The sequence below is a fragment of the Chelonoidis abingdonii genome, chromosome 8 (genome assembly GCF_003597395.2).
Source record: "Chelonoidis abingdonii isolate Lonesome George chromosome 8, CheloAbing_2.0, whole genome shotgun sequence".
Taxonomy (NCBI): domain Eukaryota; kingdom Metazoa; phylum Chordata; order Testudines; family Testudinidae; genus Chelonoidis; species Chelonoidis abingdonii.
Genome location: NC_133776.1, coordinates 94,292,481 through 94,304,738, shown reverse-complemented (window position 1 = coordinate 94,304,738; position 12,258 = coordinate 94,292,481). Strand labels below are relative to the sequence as shown.

Genomic DNA, 12,258 nt, shown 5'->3' with positions numbered 1-12,258 from the left:
ATGAGGAAACTCACCGCAAACCGGCAGCCAGGGAGGGATAGCTCAGTGGTTTGCACATTGGCCAGCTAAACCCAGGGTTGCGAATTCAATCCTTGAGGGGGCCACCTAGGGATCTGGGGCAAAATCAGTACTTAGTCCTGCTAGTGAAGGCAGGGGGCTGGACTCAATGACCTTTCAAGGTCCCTTCCAGTTCTAGGAGATTGGTATATCTCCAATTATTACCTTAATGCAATGGCTCGCGGACTGGCACCGGTCTGCCGACCACCACTTTGAGAAGCACTGCTCTAGATAATGTCCGAGAAATCAAATAAATATATAAAACATGACATGAGTAGCAGTTAGCATTATCTCTTAACTGTATATTTACTAACTGCAAGATAAATATAGTGCGTCTAGGAAATATTCAGCACCGTCAGCAGGGCTCTGTACTATTTCACTGAGCTTCTGGAACCAAGAGACTAGACAACTAGAGACTGAGCAAATCATAAAAGGGACAAGAGTTTGGTCTCTAGGGGAAGACGCTGAATCAATAAAATGTGCCCACAAAACAGTAGCTTAGAGAAGCTAGACCTTGCTCTCAAGATCAAACACTGTGCCATCAGCCAGCAGGAAACAAAACAATGGGAAGGAAAGAGGAGTGAAAGGGTGAGAAGAGAAGGAACTCAACTCCTGCTGTAAATAGGTTAGAAAAAACACAATTTATGTTTTCTGTTTATTCCCACCCATGCTGACCTCAGACTTCCTTGTGGGCAAATTTATCACCCTCCTCCTGAACTCCGTTGAGCTGCATGGACCATGCACAGCTTAGAATAGGAAAAGCTGTGTACTTCTGCTCTAGGGAGAATACCAAAGCAATTTCATAACACTAGAAAAACTGAGATGCACCTGAAAGCAGGGAATCTATGTGAAGACACAATACAAATGCTGCACAGCAGAACAACCAAATACTAGGTCATAACTTGTTTCCTTATCACACTATTGGAGCTACACAGGAAGGGACTGGGGTCGCATTGGGCTCGGTAAATACATGTAAAGAGTCAGGGTAGATTTTCAAATATCAGTTTTGTACAGAATTCCCACTGTACCTCTGAAAATCTCCCCACAGACCTTTCCCCCAAGGGCTTACAACTAACAGACACAAACAAACCCAGGCTGGGGCCAGGGATCTAACAAAAGAACATGGTAATGATTGGTACAGTTGTGTTTTATTTTGTTGATCGTGTTCTCCCTCTCCCACCACCTCCTTATTTAAATTCAGAGTAGAGACAAGTGAGGGAGAATGGCAGGAATGGAAGAGTTAGTATGACAGTGACAGCCTGTCACCCTCCTAGATATAATAGCAGGCAGGGTTTTATAGGCATCATGAAGGAGGTGAGTCTGAAGGAGGGAGGATGAGATAGTGTACCTTTGAACATACTGGCCATATTTGCCTATACTATACCTGCACAGTTTGTCAGAGTAGCTGCCTATTGAACATTACTGATATTTAGTTATGGAAGAGCTCTCCTATGTTAATCCAAAACCTACTGGAACAGGAAAATTGGAAAGCGACTGCTGTACTGCTCAAGCATAGTTCCAGTGCCAACCCCATCCTAGAAGAGATGAAGGTTGTGGCACCCACAATGTGGCTTCCATTGTCTCTAAATGCTCCTGAGAAAGGCTGTTCCAAGCATGTTTGCTTTGAAATAGAAACATCAGCTATAACATCTATACACCTATAGAAGCCAATGGGAATCTGTCTGTTGATTTCAGTGGGTGTTGGATCAGCCCCTAACACTATAAATGCTTTAGAATGCCAGTACTTGTATAGGTGTGTCTATTTGCCTAGCACTGTCTGTGCAACTAACTGTGTCAATACACTTGGATCTAACTGGTTTAGGGATAAACTGAATGAATGCTGAAACTGAGGTGAACATTAATTTTACTATAATCCACTAGCAGAAATCTGCTGCTGGCTAAACTCTTGCTACAAAACTCATCAGGAATGAGAGGACCATTCCATATTACTTTCTCAATATTTTAGCTTCAGAAATATAAAGCTATTGGGCAAAATGTATTCTGGATGGGGATGTTATCAGCAGAAAGGGACTGCTGAGGCCTTTTTAGATGATTTATGAATTTTAGCTATCTTTAAGATAAATAAAATAACTAAAGTACTGAAGGGAAAAATAGCATTAATATATTTTCTATAATGCCAACAAAATTTTGCTCTTTCGTGATAATTAGTGAGTTTGTCAAAGGTTACACTGAAAAAAACCCTGCTTTTGTGCCTATAACCTTTTATATATAGCCATAGACTCATAGAAGATTAGGGTTGGAAGAGACCTCAGGAAGTCATCTAGTCCAATCCCCTGCTCAAAGTAGGACCAACAACAACTAAATCATCCCAGCCAGGGCTTTGTCAAGCTGGGCCTTAAAAACCTCCAAGGACGGATATTTTACCACCTCCCTAGGTAACTCATTCCAGTGCTTCACCACCCTTCTAGTGAAATAGTGTTTCCCAATATCCAATCTAGACCTCCCCCACCACATGCTTTTTATTTTGACATCTCAGAGATAAGTAGTTCTCAGTGTTGAAGTGAAATGCTGTTTGTACAAGACTGTATTCATTATTTAATAAAAATAACTAAGAGTATAAGCCATGATTTATTAAATGCAAAATATCTGGAACAAAATGAGACTCAGTATTTGCAATCATCTGTCTGCATGGCAGGTATATATCTCCATTCTCTGTGATCCACAAACATTCTTAAATTAATAAAAAGGAAAGAAAAAATAGGCCATAAAAGTAAAAAATTGAACACTTCATGCTGGACTTTTAAATGCCCAATCCTGCATAGTGCAGATTTTCTCCAACTTCCATTCAACTACTCAGCATTTTGCAGTACTGGGCCCTAAATGAGCAACTGCTGGCAGGTTTTCCATTTTCTCAAGGTAGGTGAGCAGTTTTACTGTTAAAACCCGATGGGGTTTGAGGAAGGAGAGAGAATTATCCCACCAGATGTTTACGTGTCATTCTTAGGTATACTGGCATTCAGGAAAAGATTTGCCACTTTTAAAAACTATTTAGCCTCTAAATAAAGAATCACACTTACCACATGCAATGGACCAGTAGACTTGAGAATCCGGTGTCTGATGCAGGATTCGAAATGGAGCCACTTTTGATGTAGAGTCCAAGACTGCATCTAGTGTCCCCATGAGAAGGCCTGTTGTATTTAAGATACAGTTTTAGACGGTTTACTAAACAGAGTCAAACTAGGATTTTGCATCAGACATTCAGATTCTAATCCTGCATTCCTTACTCAGCATGGGATATTACATGGCTAAGTAACACACTCTTCCACACCAAACGTTTCTCTTTTGATGGCTATTAATTTTTCAAAATTATTCTGCTGCACTTCCTATCAAGATAAAACCTCCCAAAGAAAAATACAAAACAAGAGGAATTAAGAATCGGTAACTAATTTATGTCAAGTAAACAAATCTTATCCTGCAAACTGTAATAATTTTGTAAAATGTAAACGAACAAACTCACATTTTCTGCTGACATATTCAAACCTCTGACTGTACAGTCCACCACCCTACCCCCTGCCCTTTTACTTACTTTCTTTTCAATAAATGATTTCTTTGCTTTTAAAACAGTTTTTATTATTGCAGAAAGTGAAATTCCGTACCCCAAGGAAAAAATAGGCACAGCAAATCATTGTAACCACTGCACTTCACTCCTGTGCAAGGCACCAAATATTAGTTGGCTTTCAGCCTCAAATTGCTCCCTTAAGGCATCCCTAATCCTTGTAGCCCTGTGCTGGGCCTCTCTAGTAGCCCTGCTCTCTGGCTGTGCAAATTCAGCATCCAGGCATTGAACCTCAGAGGTCCATTCCTGACTGAATGTTTCACTCTTCCCTTCACAAATATTACGGAGGGTACAGCACGCAGATATAACCGCAGGGATGCTGCTTTCCCCCAAGTCTAGCTTCTCATAAAGAGATCTCCAGCGTTCCTTTAAATGGCCAAAAGCACACTCCACAGTCATTCTGTACCAGTTCAGCCTGTAGTTGAATCAGTCCTTGCTCCTGTCAAGCTTCCCTGTATACGGTTTATGAGCCAAGGCATTAACGGGTAAGCGGGGTCTCCAAAAATCACAATGGGCATTTCGACGTCCCCTGCTGTGATCTTCCGGTCTGGGAAAAAAGTCCCGGCCTGCAGCTTCCTGAACAGGCCACTGTTCCGAAAGATGCATGCATCATGCATCTTTCCAGGCCAGCCTGTGTAAATGTCAATGAAATGCCCACGGTGATCCACAAGCGCCTGGAGAACCATAGAGAAAAGCCCCTTCCAATTAATGTACTCGGATGCCAGGTGGGGTGGTGCCAGAACAGGAATATGCGTCCCATCCATCGACTCTCCACAGTTAGGGAAATCCATTTGAGCAAAGTCATCCACAATGTCCTGCACGTTCCCCAGAGTCACGGTTCTTCTTAGCAGGATGCGATTAATGGCCCTGCAAACTTGCATCAACGCTATTCCAACGGTCGACTTTCCCACTCCAAACTGGTTCGCGACCGATCGGTAGCTGTCTGGAGTTGCCAGCTTCCAGATTGCAATAGCCACCCGCTTCTCCACTGACGGGGCAGCTCTCAATCTCGTGTCCTTGCGCCGCAGGGTGGGGGTGAGCTCCTCACACAGTCCCATGAAAGCGGCTTTTCTCATCTGAAAGTTCTGCAGCCACTGCTCGCCATGCCAGACTTGCAGGATGATGTGATCCCACCACTCAGTGCTTGTTTCCCAAGCCCAAAGGCAGCGTTCCACGGTGCTGAGCATGTCCGTTACTGCCACAAGCAATTTAGTGTCACACGCGTCAGGCGACTCGATATCGTCATCGGAATCCTCACTGTCACTTTGGACCTGAAGGAATAGCTCAACTGCCAAACGTGATGTGCTGGCGACATTCATCAGCAAAGTCCTCAGCAGCTCGGGCTCCATTTCCCACATAAATCGTGCTGCACAGAGACTCACAATGGCGCCAAACTGCTGGGATGAGAAGCGATGCACCACAGGGCGTTGGGACAGGAAGCGGAATGACCCGCACCCTTCCATCCCCTTCCCACAACCCACGGCGCCAAAATGGGACAAGGTGCTCTGTGGAATAGCTGTCCACAATGCACCACTCCCAACAGCGCTGCAAATGCGGCTACACTGCAGCGCTGGTAGCTGTCAGTGTGGCCACACTGCAGCGCTGTCCCTACACAGCTGTAACTCCCAGCGCTGCACACCTCCAAGTGTAGCCATACCCACAGTCTGGGCTTAAAGGACTGGATAGCTCTAGGGCAAACCTACAGCACACAGGAAGCCAGCAGACACTTGTGGGGGACGGGTTAGGTACGTCCTAGATTAGACAGCAAGTCTTGCTGCCAAGCAAAAATAAAGGCGAAGAATAGATTCCTAAATCCACATTTAGGCACCTGAATAAGCAGCCTGTTTCAAAAATGCTGAGCCACTGTGCCCAGTGCATCTGACAAAGTGGGTATTCACCCACGAAAGCCTATGCTCCAATATATCTACTAGTCTTTAAGGGGCCACAGGACTCACTGTTGCTTTTTACAGATCCAGACTAACACGGCTACCCCTCTGATACCTGTGCCCAATAGGTGTTTATAGTTAAGAACATGCATAAGTGTCTACAGGATCAGGGCCCTATTTAGGTGCCTAAGTGTAGGCCTAAGAGTTAAAGCATTTGAAATATAATGTATAAAAAAATACAAGATCAACTAGGGCTTCTGGGCACAATCATAACACAAGTAAATAATAAGGAAGAGCAAAAGACACTTCACAGGCAAATGGAATAGCTTTTGCACAATGCAAATTCAGCATCCAGAAGGATGCTCAAGTTTATTTCAGGGACTGGTTTAGCATCTGGCAAGCCGAGTATTCAGCTGAGGGGCAAAGGTGACTTAAAACCAACTTTGTCAACCCCTCTCAGCTGAATTGCAATGTGTGGTTCTCAGCTGCAGCCAATTTAGGAGCATCTGTGCCGCAGAGTTCCTCTCTCCCCTCTATTTACTCTCCACTTGAAACTGTAATCCACAGCTTCAGATGACAATTTTCCCAGCAGCATACACTCATCTGACATCATGGTGTAATATTATGGCGTAACTTCAGATGAGGAAATAAAACCAGGTGAACCTCAAAAAACAAAGATTCTGTTTCATGCAAATATCCCAGGCAAAGTATGAGAGGAGAGTATTACTTCAAAAACAAAAAATACATGACTAGAAAAGCAGAGTGGCTTCAAATATATTTTTTCCCAAAAACACTTCCATAAGAAATTCTCTGCCTGCCAGCACTAGCTGCCAAAGAACGAACAAAACGAAACAAGCTTTCCCAATAGCCTAAAATAAACACTGTATGCAGTGTTGTTGTAGCTGTTTTGGTTCCAGGATATTAGAGAACCAAAGGTGGGGGAGGGGTCAGGTAATATCTTTTGTTGGACCAACTTCTGTTGGTGAAAAAGACAAGCTTTTTCAAGCAACACAGAGCTGAAGAAGAACTCTGTATCTCCAGCTTGTGTCTACAATTTTGCTCTCGCTCAAGAACTCCAGATGCCATGTGAATGTATGAGAAATCAGGGGACTTTTAAAGCTACTGTGAAGAAACAGATAAGAGAGATAAATTCTGATTAATTTAAAAGTAGTTTTAAATAACTCGATTAAAAATAGCACTTTACAACTTTGTAAAACCCTGTTTTCTCCAACCTTCAAACAGCAACCGAATTTACTAAGTCCTGTTTTACGTCAGACTTAGTTCAGAGCTCCTTATAGGAGTCCTGGTATCATGTCAGCTTCTGCTGAAACAGGTAATGAAACAGTGAGTTGTATTTCTAAAAACTGCTTAGAAAATGTATTATTTACATATTGCAGTGCCCAATATATTTAAAGTTACATTATGACTTTTTACGTACATTGAGCAATTCAAGTATATACTCAGGACTTAGGTTATAACCTATTATTTTCACATGTTCATAATTTTTGGAAAAAATGTATTGCCATTGAACTCCACCTCAGCTCGAGGTGATTTTAAGCAGGGAGCTTAAGCAAATCCTTTCAGTTCCTTTGATTTATTTGAAAGTAAAATAATATCCACTTACTGTTTTCTGGAGCTTTCTTGTTCACATATTAACTACAAATTGTACTGAAATGCTCCCCTTGGCTACATAAATTAAACTGTGTGTAAGTCTGAATACATGCTATGAGAAATACAAGCAGCCAAAATCCTGGTGTATCTGGACTTATAAATACCTTAATTTACACAAATAAACCAACTGGTGAATCAGTCCGTCTCCCCTATTCCAAGTTAAGTATAAATATCAGCTTTAAAAAACACACTGACCGAGTAGGCTTATACACAAGTCTTTGTGGTAAGAAGCTGGGACTGGGAGTAGTAAGAAGAAGCACTAAGAAGTTCTCCCTAAAACAAATAGGCAGAAAGACTAGAATTTGCTCCAGGACCAGTGAATATGAGCAGCTTTACCAACAGATCCATTAGAGAAAAGGTCTTGACTACAGCTTCAACCCTGAAGAGCATTTAAGCACCACAGATATTACAGGCCCTGCATCTCTCTCCTCCTATTCTGCTAACAAGCTCTGGAACACCAAGGACACTCTCTAGTCCTACAGAGTGCCACAGGAATAGGGAGACTCCAGAACTCTTGCAGGATCAAGGAAAACAACTAGGTCCCAGGAGAATGTAGAGATGATTAGCTTCCCAGGACTAGAAAAGGTTTTGGTTGTGGCAGCACTTTCAGGTCCAGTGGAACTTAGGAGTTGTGCAGACCTCCAGGCAGCTCTCTCTGCTGCTAAGATTTTATAAATGCTGAGGGCAGCTTGCAATGTTCTTAGTAGTTCAATTATTCTTAATGACTAACTTCTAAAATACTGCTGTAAGGGACTAGCTCTCAGTGATCACTAATGAATAAAATAGAGTGAAAGATTCTAGATTATGTCGTTTTTGCAATAGCACCTTTTAGTAATGCCTCTGAGCACTTGCTCCAGCATGCCTCACCAACCTCACATCCAGCCCCGTCACTCTGCTCCTCCTGCTTTGGCCCCCTCTGTTCCACAACATCTCCCATAATTCTCAACAGCTGGGAGCCACTTCCAACAGTGCTGGCAGGCTAAGGCTAAGGGCTGCACAGATCACACAAGACACTTATTAACATAGTAAGTTTTCATCCTATTTTCTACCACAGTTGGAAACCTGCTGCAAGCCAGCCATTGAAAGGTTCAGTCTAGTAAAACAGAAGCCGGTAAAATCCTTTCTACCATATATTCTGTTACTATACATTTAATACTGCAGCAGCAGCCATCTATCAAGTGTTGAAAAGCAGTCATCCCACTATTACACAACAAATCACTCATCTCCTGTGCCCTCCCGATTATGCTAAAAAAACCTCCCTGTAAGATTAAGCAGCGATATCCAAGTACTTTTGAATAAGTCTAAGAGAAATTCTATCAAAGACACACACATTGTCATTGAAAAACACTGCCTTTCATTCCCACTGGATGATTACATTTTAAAACACAATTTTCTTTTGGTGAAATTACTAAGGGTAAAATCCATGTTCACAGATAGACAAGAGGACAAGACTTCTCCAAATAAGTCCACATCTGCAGCTGCTCCATCCATATGTCTGGGGGTGTGGACTGTCCAGGAAAAAGAGACAGCAGGGTCACAATATGGATTAACAAGCCATGGCTCCTACAGAACTGGCTACAGCAGTAAGGACTACTATGGACTCAGGACTGCAGTAATAGCCATTAAGAAGTTCAGCCCTGAAGGAAGATGGTAATTCCTTTCCTCACCTCCAAAGAACCCCCTTTCTTAGACTCATATGAGACTCATGGCTTAGTGTAGTGAGCACGGAGGATTTGGTTCCAGCAATGCATATTAGCCACAAAATCGTTTTTTCTGATTATTCCATCTTGTCTAAGTACCTCAAGTTGAAAGGCTGAGCATCCACTTGAGACAGCCAGAAAAACATCAGCAAATAAATCATTCTGCCTCTTCACTGAAAGACTGGTATTTTTGTTACAGTGAGTTCTCTCATGTGACTAGTGCAGGGATATTACTCTTCTAGATAAGGTCCAGCCTGCATTACAAGTATCGCCATGTCTTTGTAACCAGGTCAGGACATTCTCATTTGATCCCAGTTACAACAAACTCTGCTGCATATACCTTGCAGTTTTGCTGCCATCACAACTGTGTTTTTGCATTCACATCTGCCACTCTGACTAAACGTATCTGTAACAGTGTATTTTGGAAAAATCTGAGCTGCGATCCCGTAACGCCTCCGCAGAAGACAGAAGAGCCAGAGAATGTGGACACAGACTGGCACCTCCAGCACATAAGGCAATGCATATCGATGTCCTACCATGCATGGAACTATGGAAGGGGAAACAGTCAAACAAGTTCCAAAGCATGCTGCATAATTAGGGGGAGGAAGAGGTCTCATCTAAGAAAGGTAAGGAAAAAGGGAAAGGAAAAGAGTGCACACTGGACTGATTACATAAAGACAATCAAATATCCGCACAGACCTTTGGCGTCTCATCTACCACGGATGCTAAGCAAGTATTAAACATGCTGCGTGTAGAAACAAACCATGGTTTAGAGCGAACCATGTCACCAACTGGTTATAAACTTGTGTCCTGATCCTGCAATCAGACCCACAGGGGTCACATACACAAATCTGATGGTAGGACTGGGATCCTGCTTAAAAGGTGTAGTCTAGGGGAGGCCACTAAGTGGAGCAAGACTGTACTCTGACCCAGGGAGATGTTCACTGTGTTTGATAAAGTATAGCTTTTAAGTGTATGGCACCTAGCAATATAAAGATCTAAAACTAGACAAACATAACCAATTATGTTAATTAACACCTTAAAAGTATATATTGTATAGCCATGAAAGCATATACAACTGCAAACATGTATTTCATAGACCATCTCTTCCTAACCCTCATTATATAAAACTTTATTTCAAGAATACACTGCAATTTTATCCTCTGGCCATTCCACAATGACATTTTTCTAAACAAGAGTTGCCAGGATACTAATGGTGAAAAAGAGAAGCATCAACTGTGTAATGCCACAAGAATTAGGGAGAGCACAATAGGAACATATTTGTACACCTGTCCTTCCATACTGATGAATATCAAGGACATAGAACTAGTCACAGAGATGTCACCTTCAGAAAAGACAAGGGCTCAGAACATACACTTGGACAACTATAAATAAATATATATTATTTAGTGGAGAACATTCATCTTTAAAAGAGTGAACTTTTAATTCTGGAGTCAGCTCTACATTTTGTTGCAATCAGGATTTTTAAATAAGCTGCAGCATACAGAAAGATAATCTTCAGGCCAAGTGAGTGACAATGGGTAGGGCTTACTCTGGTCTTCAAAGATGCCATATTTAAAACTAGGATAAGAGAGAGGCCAATGCACATACATGATTTACCTTCCCTGGAAAAGCACTTAACTGCCCAACAAAAGCAGCAGCTGCTGCTCAAAATAGTCCTTCACCGGAAGAGGTGAGTTCATAATTAAACAACCTGACACTTTTACAGTGGTGTTTATGACCAGAATCACCCTTGATTCCTAAACCCAAACCTGTTTTTCTCAGAAATCTGTTGCAGCCTTTTGGGAGGTTTATTGGATTACTAATGATTCCTTTCATACGTCCTTTCTTCCCTGCAAATGACCTGTGTGCCCAGCACTATCCACATCTCCAACACAAGGATGGCATATCCAGACCCACCAACGTTCATTCTGGAGTCAGGATTCATTGTCTCACAGGCCGGATAGTGCATCTCTCCCCACCAGGATGGAGGATTCTGCACTAGGTTTCAATGAGATGACTAAACCCTCATATGCACACTTCTAAAAATCTCTCTGTCATTCACAATGCCACAGCTGGACACTGCCTTGGATAACCCAGAAAGGAGTGACTGATCCAGCGCATCCAAGAACTAAACCTTCCTAGACATCCAGGGCATTTCTCCTGGGAAAGGAAAGCAAAGAGGAGCCACAATTTAGTAAGGCGGAAATTCTGTTTGTACAGAACCTAGTACAACAGGCTCCTGCTCCATGACAGTAGCACCCAGGAGCCCCGGTTGGACAAATAGATAATCATGAGTAGAGATCAGATTTTACAACCTAAACTTTTTATAAAGTGAAGCTTCTTACGTTGAGAAAAAAGACCTTTTACCCCCCTCAACCAGTCCAGAAGTGACACGTGGGGGGGGGGGGGCAGGGAGACAGGTGCTCCCCAATGTCTTGCCGGAGTTTATATGCCCTGTCCTAAAACCCACTGCATCAGAATTTTTAAATCAGAGGTTTTCAAACTGGGAGGCACAGCCTCCTTGGGGGGTGGGTTCAGAGGAACACTGGGGGTGGGGAGAGCAGCGATGCCAGCTGGCTTGGGCTTCCGCCCGGCCCGGCAGGACTCAGGAGCACCATCTCACCTCTTTCTGTATTGGGGGGGGGGCGCAACCAAAAACTGTAACGCAAAGACGGGGCCTCAACTCCGAAAGTTTGAAAACTGCTGCTTTAACCTGTGCCCCGCCCCCACAGAGTTACCCGTCGTGGCTGCCGACCCCCATCTCCTCTGCAGATGCCTGGGCAGGGGAAGGAGCAGCAGCCTCCCTAGGAGCAGGGTCCCAAACATCACACCCCAGCGCGACCAGCCCAAGAGCTATGCCCGGGGCAGGCTGGGCAGCCCCCTCCCTGGGCGTACGCGGCTCTGCCCCGCTGGGTCCTGGGCAGCCCGCCCGCGGGGCGAACCAAACCCTCAGCCCTTCCCCGCCCCACCGCTTGCCACGAAGTCCCCGGGACAGGGGCCCCCAGCCCCGCCCTCGCCAGGGCTGCCCCGCCCCAAGACGGCCGGGCCGGGCCGGGCCGGCACTGCACCCCCGGGGGCGGGCCGCTCACCTGCCAGCCCCCCGCCGTCCTCCCCGTAGCCTCGCCTCCGCTGCAGCACGAAGTAGCGGTTGGAGCGCTCCAGCACCCACAGCTTGAGGGCGCTCTTCAGCAGCACCTCCTCGGGCTTCAGCCACATCTCGGCGCCCGCCTCATGCCCCGCTCCGCTCCCACGTACACAGCCGGCCTGCCAAGCTCCACCGAGCGGGGGGCGCCGGGAGATGTAGTTCGCTGGCGGCCGGCGGCCACGGTCCGGGCTCCGCCCTGCACTACCAGCCCCAGCGGCC

General features: G+C 44.5%; 1 protein-coding gene across 5 annotated transcripts in view; it reads right to left on the bottom strand.

Moving 5' to 3' along the window:
* The window catches only part of TBC1D8B (TBC1 domain family member 8B), a 56,800-nt gene extending 44,618 nt beyond the window's left edge, over positions 1-12,182 (bottom strand). For all 5 annotated transcript variants that reach the window (XM_032769431.2, XM_032769432.2, XM_032769434.2 and 2 more), the window contains exons 1-2: positions 11,984-12,182; positions 3,096-3,206 (exon numbers count right to left, since the gene is read on the bottom strand). In XM_032769431.2, the coding sequence (XP_032625322.1) occupies positions 3,096-3,206; positions 11,984-12,110 (238 nt within the window). In that variant the 5' untranslated portion in view covers positions 12,111-12,182. The remainder of the gene's footprint in view (positions 1-3,095; positions 3,207-11,983) is intronic.
* Positions 12,183-12,258: the final 76 nt, after the last annotated feature.